Source organism: Plodia interpunctella, chromosome 10, assembly GCF_027563975.2.
Source record: "Plodia interpunctella isolate USDA-ARS_2022_Savannah chromosome 10, ilPloInte3.2, whole genome shotgun sequence".
Taxonomy (NCBI): domain Eukaryota; kingdom Metazoa; phylum Arthropoda; class Insecta; order Lepidoptera; family Pyralidae; genus Plodia; species Plodia interpunctella.
In genome coordinates, this window is record NC_071303.1 from 2,520,573 (window position 1) to 2,540,885 (window position 20,313).

General features: G+C 36.5%; 1 protein-coding gene across 5 annotated transcripts in view; it reads left to right on the forward strand.

Annotated features, from left to right (window-relative positions):
* Lar (Leukocyte-antigen-related-like) overlaps window positions 1-20,313 on the forward strand; it is a 360,684-nt gene that overhangs the window by 14,829 nt on the left and 325,542 nt on the right. For all 5 annotated transcript variants that reach the window (XM_053750781.1, XM_053750784.1, XM_053750782.1 and 2 more), the window contains exon 2: window positions 1,463-1,514. In XM_053750781.1, the coding sequence (XP_053606756.1) occupies window positions 1,494-1,514 (21 nt within the window). In that variant the 5' untranslated portion in view covers window positions 1,463-1,493. The remainder of the gene's footprint in view (window positions 1-1,462; window positions 1,515-20,313) is intronic.

Consider the following 20,313-nt stretch of genomic DNA (forward strand, 5'->3'; position numbering starts at 1 on the left):
ATAACTTCCATTATTGAGGCAGTCGGGACTCGGTTCGTGTTTGCTATGCATTGAACTGTCTAGCTTTAAACGTATTGATCCTGTGTTAATAGTTCCGATTCAATGTTGAGTTTGTATGATGACTAGCTTTAGCAACCAATAAGCTCTCATGGGAATTTTGGAATGAAAGTATTGTATATGTTGATCCAGGTCGACTGAGTGATGTTCCACTTTAGCGCTGATTTTCTTTTTTTTTTGGGTCAAAACAAAATTTTATCGAAATCCCTCTTCCAAAAATATATATAATTTACTAGCGGCCCGTCCCGGCTAGGCTCGGGTAAAACCATTATAAATTAACAATTAATTAAAAATATATTAAATAATTCTTAGACGGGTGTCTTCACCATTACACCACCACCGATTTAACTACCTAACCGCGACTCGCAAATAGAAGAATAAATATCAGAGACGAATTTGGAATTATTCGACGTTCTGACTCCCATTTAAGATTCATTTGGTAAGATAACAGTCGTGTTATTTACTTGATCTGGATTTCGGGGACGGGCCTTGAAAATGAACAGACTTCCAGATGCTATCCAGATTAGTAATTGCGAATGCTTAATCGATTTCTAGATATCACGTTTTAGGGTTTCGTACCCTAAGGGTAAAACGGGACCCTATCACAAAGACTCTGCTGTCCGTCTGTATAGTCATTACAAAAATGGGAATATTTTAATAGACCTGGCATAGGTTACATCAAGCGGTTTGAGTAGTAGTTCCTCGTACAGAGCTACTATTCGTTCCATAATTATATTTTCTCGGTCAAACAACTAATTTTATATTTCTATCGGCTTGCCTAATTTGGTAAGTTTATAAACATAAATTTATTTATACCTATGAATCATAGCCAACACAATGAGATAAAAATATGATGCTCTGAATATGGATGGAGTCTGTTGAGTCAACTTCCATTTTAATAATGAATTTCTTCGAAGACCGTTCCCTTGTCTAAAGTATAAAATAGATACTTCCGCCCTCACGTTTCGCACGAAATTCTTTCGCCAATTTTTCTTTTTCGTTTCTTCTCGTCGCTTTTTATTTATTACCAGTAACGTCGACAATGTTCCATCTCAGTTCGAAATTTGAAATTAACGCGATCCTCTAAGTTCAAGTTTGGATGATAGTCTAGACAAATCTGGACGCGTTAGCTTTGATCAAGGAAGGTCATTGACTCGTATATATCTGCTATATAAATACGCCGCGGCTTTGCCTGTATTGAATGTATTAACGCGATGCATTTGCAGGTTATTTTATTTTATAGTTTCCTCTATCAGAGATTTCTGCTTGGGAAACTTCGCGATGCGGATTGTGGAGTTCAGTGAGCCGCAATTTAAGTCCACCTATAGAGGCATTCAATAATTTTGCATGATATTTTTCATCATTCAATGATGAATTTTAATGTATACAATATTTTCTTTTTCAGACATTTAGATCCAGCACGGAGTTTCTTCAGGATGAACTCCGTTACCACACCCGTAAGTACTTAGTATAAGCATTCACATTTAATAGTTCATCTAACTTTTCTTAACAATGTATTTTTTAAATTAATATTATAATGTTGACTAGAAACACATCACAACCAGGTTACAAAATGTAGCTGCCGCCATCTAGCGGAATGTTTATGCATTAAATTATATGTTTGTGCACCAGAAAGGTGCCTGGATTGAGCGTCTCGACGGGAGAGGCTTCGTAATAATTCTAGAAACGTTTAGTAGATGGCGCTGATGTAGCTTTTGTTATGTTTTCGAAACGTTCGAATAGATGGCGCATCCGAACTGCAGTAACTGATTTCCACAGCAACCCTGCCATATTTGGTGTCTGCATCTGGTTCGCCGTTTAAATTTTTACTGAACCCTACCATAGACGTCGCTCGTTGTATGCTAAATACTTATAAGTTCTAAAATTTAAATAAATCAAATAGAGCCGGTCCTCTATGTAAAAATGTAATTAGTTTCAACACAGTTCTTAGTATTACTGTAACAGTTTACTGCAGTATTTTACTTAGGGACGTTAATTGGCATAAGAGCTCCGGGGTGTTGAATAAAAATTCCAACTCACGTAAAAGGTGTCATGCATTCAGGCTTTAATTTAATGCTCTACATGGACTTTGGCGTGTATATTTTTCGTACATTTTCACAAGCCTCCACATTCGGCCGTTACATAAGTGCCGTATTAAAACATTTTGGCACAGGCTAGCACTTTTAAAAATATTTTAAAAGATTGCATATGGCGCCCAACTGGCAGTGTCCATTGTCCGCGGGGTATATTCGGTAAATTTATATAAATCGTTACTGCCCTCATATTGCTCGATATTGGTTCATTAATATACTATATCCGCCCGGCCGCAGAAACAATGGCCTCGGAACGTTCCAGAATTGTTCGAGTGTTAAATTTATAGCGGTTAGAATTTTGAATATTCGTTTCGGGACCGCAGAAACCGTTTCAATTAACAAGTTTCCTTTGTTGGAGATAACTAAAACTAAAGATGCAGTAGATAATAACAGGGGGAAACGCCAGACGGACCGAGTTTGGGCTTCTGATGTAGATGAGGCTCCGAGGATTGAGACGAGGCTTACAGGGAAAGAAGTGGATGGGATCGACCGTTGAACGAAGTGATTTATGTTTGTTAATGATTGAGTCTCCTTTTTGCCTCTTAGAATTATTCACAAATCGCCTGTTAAAGTTAAAAAAAAAACTGATTTGTTATAAAATCTGAGCGGAATATTTTATGAAGTTCTATAAAGGCTCCGGTATTCACTTAGATAGTTAGGGAAGAGTTTGCTACACCCGTGGGTGCAGTCTATGAAAAAGCCCATAACGTGTTCGAATAAAGCGGCGCAGTAAATTCAAGCGCACTCGTGGCGGGCAAGTCTCTCTGCTCCGGATATTCCATGTTACGAATGGCTTTATTAAGACTAAATATTACAATTTCCGAGCAACTATTGCGATGGTTAGAATTGCTAATGTGCCTCCGAAGGAGCCGAGTGAAAAGATGCGATTGCACTGAGCACGCCCACCCTGCCGGCTTTCCTGTTTTATGAGCGGCGAAATTGCAGTTTCACGCCGAGTTGCCAGTTGCCAACTCCTGCATGTTATGCTTTAGACTGATTTAAATACCGCTCCCCACTGTCAGTGGACCGACTGTTAATCATCCCTCGTATTTACAATTCAAATTCTTGTATCGCACTTTATTTAATCTGCGCCTATCAAAAAAGAGTAAATATCTTAGCCATCCACGAGCCGAGATAACTGGAAAAGGGGCTGCGCCTTGCAACCACAAATTACTATGATTTAATATTGCTTAGTTATCTGCGGGTTGGTAATTTGTTAGCGCGGCTCGGGCCGCGTTGGGCGCCATTGTTGCTCCGCCGCCTTTTGTTCATCGCCTACCCCGGCGATACGATCTTGAGTTATTATGATTAGGATTCTTTGCCAAGTGACGCGGACGCGCTAATTCCTTCATTATCGTTTTAGTTCCGCTCACTCGGGAGCGTTTTATAAACCTCTTTATCACTGTCTTCGCGTTCCTCACAAAAACTCGCATCGCCTTATATCCGGGAGATTCTTTTTCATAGTCATCTGTGTCGCAAACGCGCATTAATTCAAAGGGAAGCGTAGGTTTGGAGGTGACCCGCTAGATTAATAAATGTCGCCACCGCTCGTAAAGTCAATGGACTTCATATATCAACCGCCGCGTCACGCCACGCGCTTTCATTTCATATAGTGCTCTCAGACGGATCGATCTTTGTGGCTTTTTCAATTAGTGGATACATTCGATTGTCTTTGTGTTTATAGTGTAATTGCCGGTTTGTTATCCATTCATCTTGACCGGTGTAATGGTTGGCCATCAGGGAAATGAATCGGCTGGCTGTCCGCTCGGCGGAATGAGAGCGCAGTACAAGTGTTCTCCGCGCGAAATTGCTTTCCGTTTTAATGCCCGAGGTATCAGGGGATGCGGCGGCCGCTTGATTGTTTAACCTTTATTATTTTAGGTCACGTATATCAAACAAAAACTTCAACATTTTTCTCCTATCGTGCTTTATGGCAGCACGTTTTTAAAAACGGGGACAAAGGCACGTTTTGATTGTTAACGGTCAACAGCCCATCAAACCAACAGATTAATTGCACACCCATTACAGCATTAGTTGTTAGCATTAATGCTGTAATAGGTGAATTAGGGTAACTTTAGATGCGGTTGATATTACTAATCCATATTATGCTCTTAGATAAGTTAAGTAAGTACACTCCTTCCTAAATTTTATTCCTATGATCTCATTTGAAATTTTCATTTTCAGGGCCTATAACTGAACCTTTGGACTCCTAAATCCTGAAAAGCTTTCCCAAAGAACTTAGAAGACCCTTATATAATATTCTTTATAAATTCTTAGTTTTCTAAGAATTACTTCAACATTACTTTTATTAAATAAAGAAAATAAAAACAGTAATCTAGTTTTTGTTACAAGAGAACATTGGAATGGTTGGCAGTAACTTCGGACTGAACGGTTTGTGGTTGGAACAACGCGAAGATCGTAAATATCTCCACGTTATGGCAGCGGTTAGCGAGGATTGTAGATACTGCAATGCAATGGCATGCGGCGTGCGTGCCACACCCCATTCATTAGTCGGCGAGTGCTTCCGCGCATTTATCAATCCACCTACAACTACCCGCACGTGGCGCTAGATCTTGGATTTCAAAATTGGAATACTTCTAATCAGCTTTGTGACTGGCAAACTTTTTGAAGAATAAACAAAACATGCTTAAATGTGTTCTAAATTTAAAATAGTGTTACGTTATGCAGTTTTTCTTTTTATGTACATATGTTTCGCGTGTGATTATGATAAATAACTGGGACAAGAAAAGATTATTCTAAATTTTCATTTAAACAGTTATAGTAAACAAATAGAGAATAAATAGCACGGAGTTCTTGAAGCTATCAACCCTTCGTCGCTTCTGGGCCAAATCGCCGGGCCGGCCGATCCGGTCTATAAAGTGTGGGTAAAATGATCGGTGGCGTCCGGGAGCGCCACCTGCGCCTTGATCCGGGATTAGCTTGACCGGATGCCGACTATAGATAAAGCGCTAGTTATTAATGTAAGAATTAGAACCGGTTCTTGTTTAATTGGAAAATTTAAATTAATTTTGAAGGCAGCTAGATGAGAAGTTGTATTAATTAAGGTAACAAGAAAATTATTTAAAATCAATTTTACTTCATTGGAAAAATGTGAGCAGTTTGGTAAAAAAAGCTAAGCATAGAGTGTTAAAAACACTTAAGAGACACGTTATCTGAAGTATTTAATTTTTTTTTTCTCTTTTTTGTACCATTTGTTTTCTTTGTACCAATAATCCGTCATCATATTTGAAACGACTGGCAACCCTTTTACCGCTCGACCCGGTAAGTACCGACAATCTGCGGCGACTTCGACCAAATCGAATCGCTAAGATGCGGTGACATCGATAGAAAGAGCTGGAAATACACAATAGTATTTTGTTAGAAAAGGACGGGAAGGTGAAATCAACCGTGTCCCCTTTGATCGACGACGCACGCTGAGGGACTGTGGTTTTGAATGGGCTTTAACAAAAAATAGCAGTAATGTTTATTTTGCTATTCATTTGTGTTAGGGCCGGCAAGTTGTGTAACGGATTTTGGAATGATTGTGTACTTTACTAACCACTTTGTTCGTTTTTGTTACAAGACAAAATCTATCATGCCACCCTTGGCATAGAAAAGATGCGTTTACTAAGGGCAGTTGTATCATGTTTGAACAAACGCCTTGAACAAAATTTTTCACCTTCTTGACAATCGACCGGAACAACTTTGTATTTTACGGTCTCGTTATTTAAGTTTATCGGTACAAAATAAAGATCTATGTAAATTATGGTTAAATTTCCGTTTCGAGCGCCAAAAACACGATAAACAGAACCGTTTGAAAATTGTCAGTACGTACCAATTAGGCTGACCAGGTAATATATCACTTACTATCCCATTTTGGGGGTGGACAGAGATAATTGAATGTTGGGCCGTATTGAATATTCAGCGTTTGACTATTGACGCGATTCTGCCTGGATAGTATCTGCACTTAGGACATGAATACATCATGAGCTGTTACCGGTATAAATCTAGAGGAATGAGATGGAGATATTAATTTGAGGACAGAAGATAGATTAGCATCTTTTACCACCCACGCAATAGTTATTATTACTTCCGAAACAGATTATTTATAAGCAGTGAATTAATTTGAAAATAATGTCGTTCTTGTCGGTGGAGAGGTTGATATATCTGAATATCTTCGGTCATTTTGACATAACTCTTTTCTTTATTTGGTCTATATTTCTACTATTTCCCCTTAAACTGGTTTCTATTTTCCTTTTAATTTGGTTTTCTATATTAATATCCATACTTCCATAGATATAAATACTAAAGTCTGCCTAAGAACTGCTGTCTGATTGTCACGCTTTCACGGCTAAACTGTTGGACAGATTTTGATGAAATTTGGCCAAGTCAATGACCCGGGTTCAAAAATAGGGGAAAGTTACCAAGTTACTAATGCAGAGAAAACATTATTTAAAAACTTCGAGTATAATAAATAAATAAGATGGAAAATTCTGTTACAAAATCTAGGCCACGCCACGCCAGGTCCAGATAATAAAAAAAATGCACTGACGGCAACATCACGGCATATTTTTTGTCATCATATTTAGGAAAATAGTAGTTTTACACCTAACCCACCTGGCAACACCACAGGGGAAAACGAAAGGAATATATATACATATATATATTGGTACAAAATAGATGGCAATTAGTTGTTCTGTAACAACAATACAACAATATACTGAAATTTCAATTTTAAAAATAACTGAAATTATCTATGAAACCATCTTTGAATTAAAATAAGAAGTAAGTCATAATGTATAGTAGTTTCCTGCGTAGCAGTCCGTTTTAGGGTTCCTAAGTAAACAATGAACGCTTGTAAGACCCCATTGAAGTTCAAAATGTACTTCTAGGAAGTCATTTGCTCCCAACTAAATGGTTATAATACGTATCATACAATTATCTCTGTCGGGTTAGGATCAACTCATTTCATATTCAACTGGCGTACATCGTAATGGAATATCGGTGTGAGCGATATTGATCTATGTTTTATTTCCGTAGGTCCAGTGGTCGGACCCACGTCAACCTGCTTGTCCAATTGCATCCCCAGCTAAAATCACAATTGTGTTGCCAGTTTTAAAATAAAATATCAAATAAAGCGGAACGTTTCAAGGGCGTGTAATTTTAGTCACATTGAGACCCCGTTTGATTGGGATTTGGGGTCAGCGTGGGCAGCGTTTTTTTTTTGCTTTAAAGTTGAGGATTTCTAAATACTGTAATTATACTACTAGTACTATTTATAATAAAATTGTCGAACTAGTTACATCAATGTAAATACAATGTGACTAGATGGAAAATACGTATTTTTCCGTATTTTAAAATTTAATGTCGATCGCGAGTCTTAAAAAAAGGATTCTCATGTAAAATTATATATGAGTATTTGACTCACATGTTAATTTTTGTCTACCATGTATGTCCCCGGTGATGTAAATTATAGAGGGAATAACTAACACCACTTTACTGTGTGTAAGAAAAGGCTATGGCAAACGAACGAACATTCATATTTATTGTCAAGAAAGTAGTTGTGTGTGTTCGACCAGTCGAACTCTGATAGGACCACGGGCAATTGGATCTGCCCATGGTATGATAGAACCACAGGTAAAACAAATAGTAGGATTCGGCGATCGGACCAGGGGAAACAAGGTCTATTTCCAAATAATGGCCACGGTAATCAGCTATGATAAATACGACTATAAGAAATATAATAGTTTAATATTTCGCGCTGCCTTTTGTTTAATGTCATCAAAAATAAACGTAACGGCAATAACAAATAAAGAGTATTATGAGAGAGAGACATAAAAATCCAGTCGTGAAACACGATAAATCGTCATGAAACACTGAGTTATATCGCTGAAAATCATATTTTTATGACTATCTGTTTGATTTAGTGAACGAATAATGCGTGGTAATGCCGTAATATGGTTTATTCGGAATGCGGTGATGATAGTCACGCACGATATCACAGATTATATAATAGTTGAGAATAAGCCATGAAAATTTACCGCGTTTTTTGGTATATTTTACGGAGAAATCACTAAAAGTATTTCACACATTTTTCATTCTTCTGGGTCCGGATTTGTTTTTAATATTATATAACTGTTATGAATGTGACACTTTGGATAATAAAATACGTAATATGGGACATCAGAATATTTTAACATCTAACCTTTCTTCTTGAATCACTCCATCTATTTAAAAAACCCGATTCAAAATCAGTTGGGTAGTTTTAAAAAGCACACATAGTGACAGGCAGACAGCGGGAAGCGACTTTGTTTATACTAGTTGGGATAGGAATAGTAGAAATATAGATATTTTTAAATGAACGAATTATTTATTCTAACCTTAAACAGTCCATATCCATTTTTCTCGTACGACATCGTAATGATTTAAGTACGCTCTTAAACACTGGGTATCTCTCAACTCAACTGTACTTAACCATAACGACGTTAATACAGCAAAGTTTGGTGACTACCTATTTGATCTTAATATTAGTATTCAGAAACTAATTAATTTACCATATTATAGGGAGATAATTAAACTACATTGTTGTATGAATACCCTATGACGTGCCTATTAACGATGTGTTACGTGGAAGTGATTTAGTAATAGTTACATATAATAAGTTAAGATTTCCTAGAATTAACATGAGGACTTATACATGATGTGAATTGCCGTAGCTAGATTAAGAAATATATACGAATCCTGTTATTATTATAAATGCGAAAGTTTGTGAGGATATAATATGTGTATGTTTGATTTCTAATTGTTCTTATAAAATCTAATTGTTATGGAATTTGGTACACGGGTAGAATATAATCTGAAATAATACATAGGGTACTTTTTATCCCAAAATTCCCACGGCAGTGAAGCCCCGGGGCACAGCTAGTAATATATAAAATAGATCCCATAGAATAATAAAATTTCTAGAGACCCCTACATAGGATAAGTCCGCGCTTGTACATGTATCTTTCTTGAATAAATTTTATTTTATGAATATACTTATTTTCGTACAATAAAATTATTACAAACAATAAATAACAATTTATACTATAAACATACTAATTAATAGACTTAATCGATATGGTTTACTTGAATTTAAGTAATTCCAATAGAAGTAAAAATATTTTGCAGATTGTCCATCGATATCTTGTACAGCATGTCATACTATTTGCTATCATACGACCTGTTTCGCTACTTTCTGATACTTAAATGTTATAATGTAATCTGGCAGATAAAATTAATAGCTAGATTAATCTACCTGACGTGATTGGCCAGTTAGCCCAATACAACAGTTCTGAAACACAATCGAAATGTTACATATAGACTAACAGATACAACCACAGCAAACTGTGAAACAAGCCCTAAATATTGTATTTTTAACTATTCAGATATGAATTCGCAAATATTGACCATGGCAATACTACGCGGGGTAAATTGACACATCCGCAAAAAGAATTATGTCGGTTGCCGCCACTCGATAGATAAATTTTGTCGAACGCCCAACCGAAGTGGCCCCACTTTGGCCTTATTGAGATATAACTCTCGTCTCCACATAAAATATGACATTTGAAAATTTAGGAGTATTAACTTTCAGGAAGTGCTCGTTGAGTCGATATTTCTAGTTTACAAAGGATGCACTGTATATTATGTAGAAATATTTATGTATATTATGTAGATGTTGTATTTGCAATCGTTAAAAACCCGAAAATGTGCCAGCGTGGTGGGTCATGGCCCATACTCCTTATCCATCGATAAGTATAGTAATGGCTATTGATGATGATGAAGTTTAAAGAGTGATCCTACAGGCAATTAATAACAATAATAATTCACAATTGATTTTGATACAATGTTAATTGAATAATGAAATGCAGTATTTTTTTCTTTCAAACTTTTTTCTTAATTTGTTTGACCAAAATCTCCCTGGGTTTTGTTAGGATTCCACAAATGCAACTAGATAATGAATGCTGTGGTGGGACTTCGAGTAAATATAACGGTAATGACTTATAGCTTAATGGTGGAAAACGGAAAAGCCTTTTGTCAAGGACTTTTTTTATTAGTGGCTCTTTAATTAAAATCTGGCTTTTTAAGTTCTCGGAAAAATAAAATTTAAAATTAAAAACATATAAACTTTAATATTTAACATATATAAATTCCATTCTTCAACATCTTAGTTTTATTTAACAGGCAAGGGACTTCGAGAATCGTAGCCTTGTCGCTGCTAAAACTAAGCTATTTGGTATTCATTGCGCCTTTTGTTCCCAAATGCACGACATTTCCGTATCATATTCATGTAGCGCTCTGCCATGTATTCGGTAATATTTCAGCAAGTTTAAGAGTTTGAATAGTATGTATGTACACGTCTTTATCTAGAAATGTTTAGTCTAATAAATATGTTTCTACCGATGTAATATTAAAGCGACCTTTTTAATACCACTGTAGAAAAGTTATGACAAGATGCCTTATTTAGAAATATTCTTAATATCTTATCATAATTCTAAAATCATCAATTTCTTGAAATATAAGAACAGAATTATTCGCTAGAAATATTATTATTTGTAATAACAAATCCAGGAAGGCTGAGAAAGGGTTTTACATAATATTTTTTCGGTGTTCTTGGAATTATCAGTCAACTAAGCGAGAATTCAAGTATCTTTTAAGATCTAAAATAGCCGAGAACAGATTATGTGGTGAATACTCTGGCTACTAAATCGTCTATTAAATCTTACTAGCTCTATTGAAAGAAGTACTGTTCTCTCACTAACACCTGATCACCGAATGAAGCTGTTGAAATGACACATTTTTGGAAAGACGTGATTTCATTTGACCTGTTCTCGTTGTACCGTCGACACACAAATAAGAATAAAGGTGGGTTACACCATCTACTGTTACGTAGACTGGTGCAACTAGGCTTCCCAATCCTCTCGGAATGCCCGAGAGACTCCGGTAATAATGGTTAACCTTCTGAGCTCCCGGGACGCTAATAATATCTCTACTTTTTTTCTAAAACGAAACTTACTATAAATTAACAAAATCAAATTTTCCGCCTTCGCTCTGCGCCTTGAACTCCACTCCTCTCTCTCCCTCTGGCGTCGTTCGCTATTCTCGTATCGTTACAAATGTTAACAAACTTCGATTTTCATGTGAAACCTTTTTAGAATTTTTTATTAAAAACCGCTCAAATTAGATGCTGCTTGAAAGCAATAAATTAAAAAATATATTTGTTTTCGTAACTCCACCGACCTGCCTCTGATTTGTCAAAATCCTCACGTGTTGGTTCTTTTTGGCAACCCTAGGTGCAACCGACTCTAAAACTAGGAAAAACAGGTGTACGTCCCTAAACTCTCCTGAACCTGACTGACTCCTTTAACACCACGTGTGAAGTGTCTGTTGGCAAAATGTTTTCACGCCCTTTATGAATGACTCCATGGTGCAATTGTAATTCCCTTCTGTTGTTACGCTGTTGTTGTACTTGTTTGGTGTTAATTGCGCCTTTTGTCGTTTGCAGCTGTCTGCTCGGTAGGACACACTAGGAACTCCGGCGTTTTTACACTGTGGTGCAAAAAATATTTATGCAAATTCGCACGTTGCGCTCTTTTTCTTGCATAGTGTAAATCGTTGCTTGAATAATTATGTTGGGTAATTTAACTCATCTTTTAAACTTATTTGTTTATTATTTATATTTCCGTTTTTTCTGTACTTGTATATTCGGGGAAGTTTCGTATAATTTGCTGTTTTCCAACAGGTTTACTTGCAGTGAGCGTATTTGCTCTTGATTTAAGTTGATTTGGTATATAAATAGAAATAGGTAGAAAGTTAATAAGAGTCTCGTTTGTTAAGAGGAACGCCCATCCTTAAATGGTACTTATATAGGAAGGGGAAACAAAAGATAAAGAGTTTGTAGGTTTACAGAAGACATTTTTATAGCCTGTATTTTGTGTCCCACTGCTGGGCAAAGCCTTCCCCTTCTGTATTCCAAAGATAGAACAAGAAAAAGCTAAAATACCAACAGCCTGAACAAGACATTTTATACAAGTTTTTTTTTTTAATATAAATAAGGCAGCTGTAGTTTTTGAATGTAACGTCTATTCAAGATCCCAATCCATAATGCATCAATTATTACTGTAAAGCAATTAGAACGACATTGTTGTATAAATTGCTAGCGGCGGGACGCAATATGCGACTGCAAACCCATCTCTATGTTGGTTTGGCGCCGGGCTTTTTGGGAATAAACTGAGGAAATTTGGCGTTAATGTCTGCGTAGGTATGTATATTACAGTAAATTCCTATCTACACAGTGACTGTATGTATGGCCAGATATTGTCACATTACATACATACAGTATCATGTCTTTGTTTCTTACGGGTTACACGTGATAGACAAAGTCAAGACGAACGGAAGGCCACATTTAGCTGTTCGCCGGGATTTTGAGGCAATTAAGATTGAATGAGATTGATAGGTATCCTATTGCTTATTAGAAGGATCTCCACTTTAAAGCCCTGTCCCTTTAATGACTTAACAATCTGCGCGGGAAGAGATGCAGCTGGCACATTCTATAGTTTTCGATCGCTCCCAGAATAGATGGTTAATTGTCGTAATAATATCATTAAACTTTCTGTCTGTATAAATGTTTGATCTACTATGGATATTTGTTTTCTTTAAGTTTACCCTTCACTTGCGGTAGTGAACACGCAGAAGTTTTAATTGAAATATTAACTTAATTGTTGTAGTTCAGGGGCTGACGGCGGAAATGCCACTGTTACTTGCAATTAAAGTTTTTCCAACTGGACCCACACGCTTGTTACTGGAAACCGAAATCAACTAGTCCTATTTCGTTAATTAAATTTTAAGTGTAAAATGAAATATTCTCTTTTGAACTTTTGTAGTGAAATATAAAATTCAACAATTTGTTTCTAAACTTAACGAAAATATCTCCTAAAAAATTATGATGCCAGCTAACTAATGCTTGCATGTATTTAATTTTTTTTTGCCCACGCACAATTTTCGCCGAAATATGGCAGGTCTACAATACAAGGCACGGCTACGTGCGTGATTTTTGTAATATTTCGTGTACCACGTCCCATTTAAACTACTCCCTGCGCGTAAAACGTTTATATCGGCATACGTTTATTTGAGCGGTACGTTTTCATTTTTGCTTGCACAAATTTAAATTTGGCAGTCTCATAGCACTCTCATTGATCTGGTTTATTTATATTTTTATTCAATAAGCAACCAGTTTAACTCACACACATAAAATAAAACTTTAGGTCTGAACTCGTTCCTAAGCTACTAATAATACTCTCAAGATCTCCTTATTAGTGCCTGCCCACACCGTGCCTCCAGGGTTGAACAGCGGATTTAATGTTTTAATATTTAAAATAGTTTATTTCCACTATAAAAACAGATATTATTATGCATGACAATAGACCTTTTGATATTCGATATATTGGACAAAAATCATTACAATGAGTTTATACAGATGGCACCGCACTATGTTACAAGCCTGTGGTAAAGCCAATTTATGGCAACAAAAAAAATATTCAAGAAGATTTTCGGAGGCTGGACTGGGCTTAAGCTAGGAAAGGTCTGTAGGTCTCCAGGACATTCGCGCACATACAGAAGCTACCTAACTCCATTAATGGCGCACTGTGATTGGTTAGCTGTCGTGCGTCTCACTGTAAATCCACTCGACGGTGAGATGTAAATAGCAAAGACGTACACTGAATTGTGACTCTAAGGACAGACTAGACCCGACCTCAGAGTATATAGTCCCTCGCGTGCAAAACTACTCCCGGCCGGTTTCGTTTAATTAATTGGAAGTTTTCCTTTCATGTAGCAGGTACTCGTGTTAATTGCGCTTTCTGCTTTTTGTCCACTTCCATATAGATTGAGATACAGTCGTCCCACTCAGTCATTATTTTGAATATCCGGCGTGTTACTAATATTTACGTATAAAAGTAGATTGGTATATCGCTTTTTAAACTATCATACTGTGAAAACCGCATTGAAATTCGTATAGTCATTTCAGCAGTAAAATCCTAACAGACACAGGGAATAACACGACGGACACGTACGAGTGTGTGAACTAAAAGCGGGACGTACGTACTACTTTCTATGTATCTCCAATGTTAAAAATTTGTGTCGATTTGAGTAAACAGCTTAACTTTTCAAGACTGGTAACTATTCCTACACATTATAAAACAAACGTCTCTGCCGCATCTGTATGTCTGTTCTCGATAACCTCAACGATTTTTACCAACAGATAGTTTGATTCTTGAGAAAAGTGTAGGTATATTATATATTATGTTTTTAGAAGCCGGACCGGGTCATTAGTTTAGTATAAAATAATTGAAGGCCATAGTGCTGGTAATAACAATTCATAACCTCATAAATTAGGAGGCTATTCTTGAAGTCCACAAACAGCCCGTAGTTCCCCAGGTACTCGTCATTATACCTTTCATCCTGTTCTCGGTTTTCCTTTTCTAGCTACTCACTTGCTTTTATTTTCCACTCCAAGACCGACGGAATTACCGGCGGTTTGTTTCATTCCCTTTTCGGAATGAAGTCATTCATTTTTAGGATTTTTTTTTGTATTTTCCTAACAATGTTTATCTTACATTGGTATGCATGGAACAAACAAACTCAAACGAATAAATAACAATTTAAAAATTATTCAATAAATTAAAGAATATCTTTCAAATTTAGAACCTATTTTTTGCATACAGCCAGTATGCGTTAACGCTGACGCAGGGACACGATGTGAAACTGCCTGCAATGTTGACATACAAGTGTCCATTATCCTGATGAGACGGTTGGTATTCTCGTTACTACATAAAAATGCGCTGTATGTATTCTTATGTTGGCAGTACCACTTCACCCCTCGCTTTGTGTTGCCATGTTTTGTACGCGTAATTGACTTAACACGAACTTTTGTAGTTAATAATCTAGTTAGAAATAATATTCATTTTGTACAAATAATAATGTAAAAATATAAATACAATATTATTATATAATACAATATTAGATTCTTGTATTTTCAGATAGATAATTCCTACTTATTATCTTACAATAGACGTGAAATCAATACTCAATCAGTTGGCCCTTAATTTTCCTGTTGCCTGTGCCAAAGCTGCTAGCTGTAATGAAAAGAAAGTAGCCAACACTCAGAAAGTGCGTAACACTGTTATTCTTGTTCGATTTGTTGTTAGACACGATTTCTTTACGGGAAATAAGTAACCTTATTACCGGCGGCTTGTGAACGCTGGGAGGAAGTTATGTAGGAATATAGCAACACCAAAGTTAGCTACAATTGCAGGAAAATAGTCAAGTAAATTAAAATACAAATCTCATACTTGATAGTGACGAAAATTGGAAACTGTGAAAAGCCTTTGTCTTTGGAAGTTCTTTTGTCAAATTCATTCAACAGCAGCGACGCCCTCTCCGGACTAGTTAATTTTATCCTATTCTGTAAAATTAATAGGTCATTTGAAGTACATTTAAAGTAATAAAACTAAATACATTTATAATCAAAATAGCTCCATTTTTACAGGGTATAAATTTTATGTTTAACACAAAATTTCGCTTCTATTCTATATACCGTTTCCCAATTTCATAACCGACATTAAATAAAATGGAAGCCTAAATGTTAAAATGCAATACCATTTTTAATCGCAGTGTTGATTTAAAACACGATATTCAACGAATATAGTTCATGATATATGCACGTTTTATAGCTCGGTTTATTGTAAATCCAGCAAGCTTTGGTCACGTGATGCATGCGGCTAAGTGTTCTCTGTTTATTTACCGCCATTTACATAACGCGAGACGAACTTAGATCTAAAAATAAAGAAAAACGTATTATTTTTGTCTCTGGACATTTCAAGGAGCGATGCTTGACATCCTTCAAATTTCTTAATATGATGCTGTACATATTATTGTTTTATAAAAACGAAAAAAAAAGGAAGTAAAAAGATCAAATCGTCGAACTTCACACATTCTTCTATTTCAGGAATAGTCAAATAGATTTGCCCCTTTCTAAATCTAAAAATTAGAGTGCGATGGACTCTAAATGTCTACATATAGTATATAATTAACCATTCTAAAAATGTTTAAGTTCAGACGCCCTAAATAACCTTTAGCCTAGCTTCACCTTCTAAAACATAAAGGCAGGTAGGTCAGGTGCTTTAGTAAATTCGAGTGTTATAATCTTGATCGACCATACTAGTTATAAATGTGAAAGATTTTTTATTCTTCTTTCACGTCAAAGTGAAGCGTGGTGTTGTGAAAAATCACCATTAGTTGTGAGCTGGAGAGTGTCATAGATTTTGTCGTGGGCGGGGACGCTGGCTTCAACTAGTTATTTATAAATAATTCGCGATTCCGTAATTAGAACGTGGTATAATTATAATACATTGTTTCTGGTGTGCTGAGCTCTGCTCGGTCACTCGCAAAGGCCGGTCACACATGACTCTTGAGGCGGGAAATTAAGGGTACGACCGCTTTCACAAGTGAAGCGATTCCAATGGCTAATCGATTGGGTTAAGATAACCTGAACTATTTTGAATAACTTTACAGTTGAGAGATCTCGAAGGATCGTAGCAAGCGGAACCTGTTAGACATGTGAATAATGACGTCATGTATGTATGTCATTTCATTTTCCTACGCCTTATACATTTAATATTGTTCAGCTGCAAGTACTGGAGATCCCAAGAAAAGCACGGTTTGGACTCCGTCACAATTAGCTCTCTCATGTATGTCAGTTTTCATTGACCAAAAAATTTTTTTCCGATGATAGAAAACATTTTAACACCGTACAATAACCGACTTGTACTCGTGTAAGTCATGTTCGTATTTCACTTAACCCTTTAAACATCATAGACGCCTTTACCCGTCGGAAATAATCATGAAACGCCAACGACTTCTTAAGTTGTAAGCTTTCCTAACGTATTCTGCCATTTAAGATATATGACACCTAAAAGTGTCACGGCGTTCAAAGGATTCTCATACCAGAGTTAACACACTCGATATGTAGAAGAGACTGCTTTGCTACTACATATATTAGACCACAGTATCGCTTCAGCTTATAACCAAAGCAGCGCCCTTACCCTTGATCAGCTCCATCATTAGCGAGCGGCGTGATCGTGACACCCACTCGTGCGGTCACAGTCATAGGTGACACGCTCTACCCTCATTTGTAGATAACTTGATTTTGCTTTGGCTCCCGTACTGGCTGGACATATCTCTCTCTCTCTCTCTCTCTCGTTTTCCCGGTTCCTTCCGTAGCCGTTGGGCGTCGGATCCCAGGGTCCGCTTAACTTTATCATCTTCCTTCGCACGGTCGTCGGCATCCCTAGTTGTCAGACCATTTGCACGCATATCGTTTAAGAAGCCAGCACTTTTTGGGTTTACCTCTTTTTATCAGCTTAAATTTTGTATCCAATTATCTCCCTGTTCTGTTTGCGATATAAATAATTTTGCATATATTTTTTTATTCAAATGTAAAAGTATTTTAATATTTCTGTGTCTGTTACTTTGCATACTAACAACATATTAGCGCCATTGCACTGGCACTTCTAACTTGTAAATTATAATTAACTTTTGTATATGGTAGCGCAGGAATTCCTTTATACATGTAATGTTTTGTAAAGTCATTCTTTTTGTACCAAATTTTGTTTTAATCAACTTAATTTTCCTGCAATTATCTTTAATTGTACGAGGGCTGCTATTTATGTATCCGGAACTGGCCAATAATTCTAGAATATTTAAAAAGTAATTACAACATTTGAAAATAGAACTCTTCGGCTAGAGAATAAATATTTTTCATGTCCCTGTCATTTGTTTTTTTCAATTGGCGCCAATTTTGAAAATAGCTTGTCTTCATTGCCATGGATTTAACTCGTGAACATTTTCGCGCGATGATTTATTATGATTTTCGGCGTGGATTAACTCAAAAACAGTGCATCGAACAACTGATTTTAACTTTTGGAGATGAAGCACCATCGAAAACCACTGTGTATTATTGGTTTAAGGAATTTCAACGTGGACGGTCTATGCTCACGGATGAAATTAAGGAGGGTCGTCCTAAATCGGTAGTGGTACAATAAAATATTGATGCTGTGCGACAATTAGTAATGCAAGATCGTCATGTTACATACCGCGAGATAGAGGCGTCTCTGGGCATTAGTATGACGAGTATACACGCGATATTACACGAACATTTAATTGTTAAAAAAATTTGTTCGCGTTGGATTCCGCACAACTTGAGCGTAGATCAAAAACAGGCTCGTGTCGACTGGTGTAAGAAAATGATAAAAAAATACAACCGTGGCACGTCAAAAGCTGTTTATAATATCTACACAGGTGACGAAACCTGGATCTATGCTTATGACCCTGAAACTAAACAGCAGTCAACGGTGTGGGTCTTTCAAGATGAACCGAATCCAACAAAAGTTGTTCGTGCGAGAAGCACTTTAAAGCAAATGGTCGCTTGTTTTTTTGGTATCAACGGACATGTAGCTACAGTGCCACTAGAGAATAGTAGGACGGTTAATTCTGAATGGTACACCACCATTTGTTTGCCAGAAGTCTTTGAAAAAATACGAAAGAACAACCCACAACGCAGAATCATACTTCATCACGACAATGCTAGCTGCCACAAGTCGGCTGAAACAAATAATTTTTTGGAGGGTCAAAAGATTGAATTGACGGGTCATCTGCCGTACAGCCCCGACCTGGCACCCAATGATTTTTATTTATTTCCAAACATTAAAAATAAATTACGTGGTCAACGTTTTTCGAGCCGCGAAGAGGCCGTTGATGCGTTCAAAACACACGTTTTGGACATACCTCAATCAGAATGGAAAAAGTGCTTTGAAAATTGGTTTCATCGTATGCAGAAGTGCATAGATCATCGCGGAGAATACTTCGAGAAACAATAAAACCATATGTAATAATATATGTTTGTTTAATTTTGTTATTCCGGATACATAAATAGCAGCCTATGTAGTTGTTTATTATTCATCGTAATTACCTTTAGTCACACTAAATATTTCTTTTTCTGATCGCGTTTATTATTCAACAGCAAATTAAATAATATTACTAATATTATTTTTTTAGATATGTCGAAGGTGATAAGTATGTACCAAAAATAATATTGTAACCTTACAATATTCTTAATCATATCTTGGTGGTTACCTAACCATGACTTGTTTTATACGTCAGTCCACACACACACACACCATTTATTTAGCAGAAGGGATTTTAACTTAACTTTAGTTTTGAAGCGGTGTTAATCCAGAGGATGCCAAAAGGTCCTACGGTTGAATACTACTTGTGCCACATGAGTTTATATACCAATCTGACTCATAGCACAACTTGTTTCTGATGAATAAAAACATCCCAGGAAACATGCACACTTGTTGACAATTTAGTTCAATAGATGTTGTTATTTATCACTAGATAAATGGTCGTAGGTATTCGGAAAAGTCATATCCCTAGGCGACTTGAATAAAATCTGATCTGACACTAATCCTAGCAATAACACACTCGATAAGAATTAAAGAAATCAACGTTGATCCTATTTGATCACCAAACATATAACGAACTCCGTGGCCTAATGGTCATCACGCCGGACTGCTACACTGGAGGTCCCGGGTTCGATCCCCGGTCAGGTCAACATGGAAAATGATCTTTTTCAGATTGACCTGGGTCTTGGATGTTTATCTATATATATGTATATCTATGTATATGTTATAGAATATAGTATCGTTGGTTTAGTATCGCATAACACAAGTTTCGAACTTACTATGGGGCTAAATCAATCTGTGTTATTTGTATACCCTATATATATACCCTATAGTAACCCTATATATATTTATAACAATTTGGCTTGTCAGAACACAAGTTAATTCGCTTTTGGCGGACAATCTAAATAATGTCTCATAATTGCCGGCGACACGCAACTTTCGTTAATTATTCCGTTCTTGGTGACCAGGCTCATCGAATAATGTAATGCAGGAAAAGATATTGTCAAAAAAAAAAGACAAAACTAAAATAAAGACGACTTCATGTAGCTCAAACCACTTGTAATTTTCATGCCCCATTATTGTCATTTGGGGGCATGATTTTT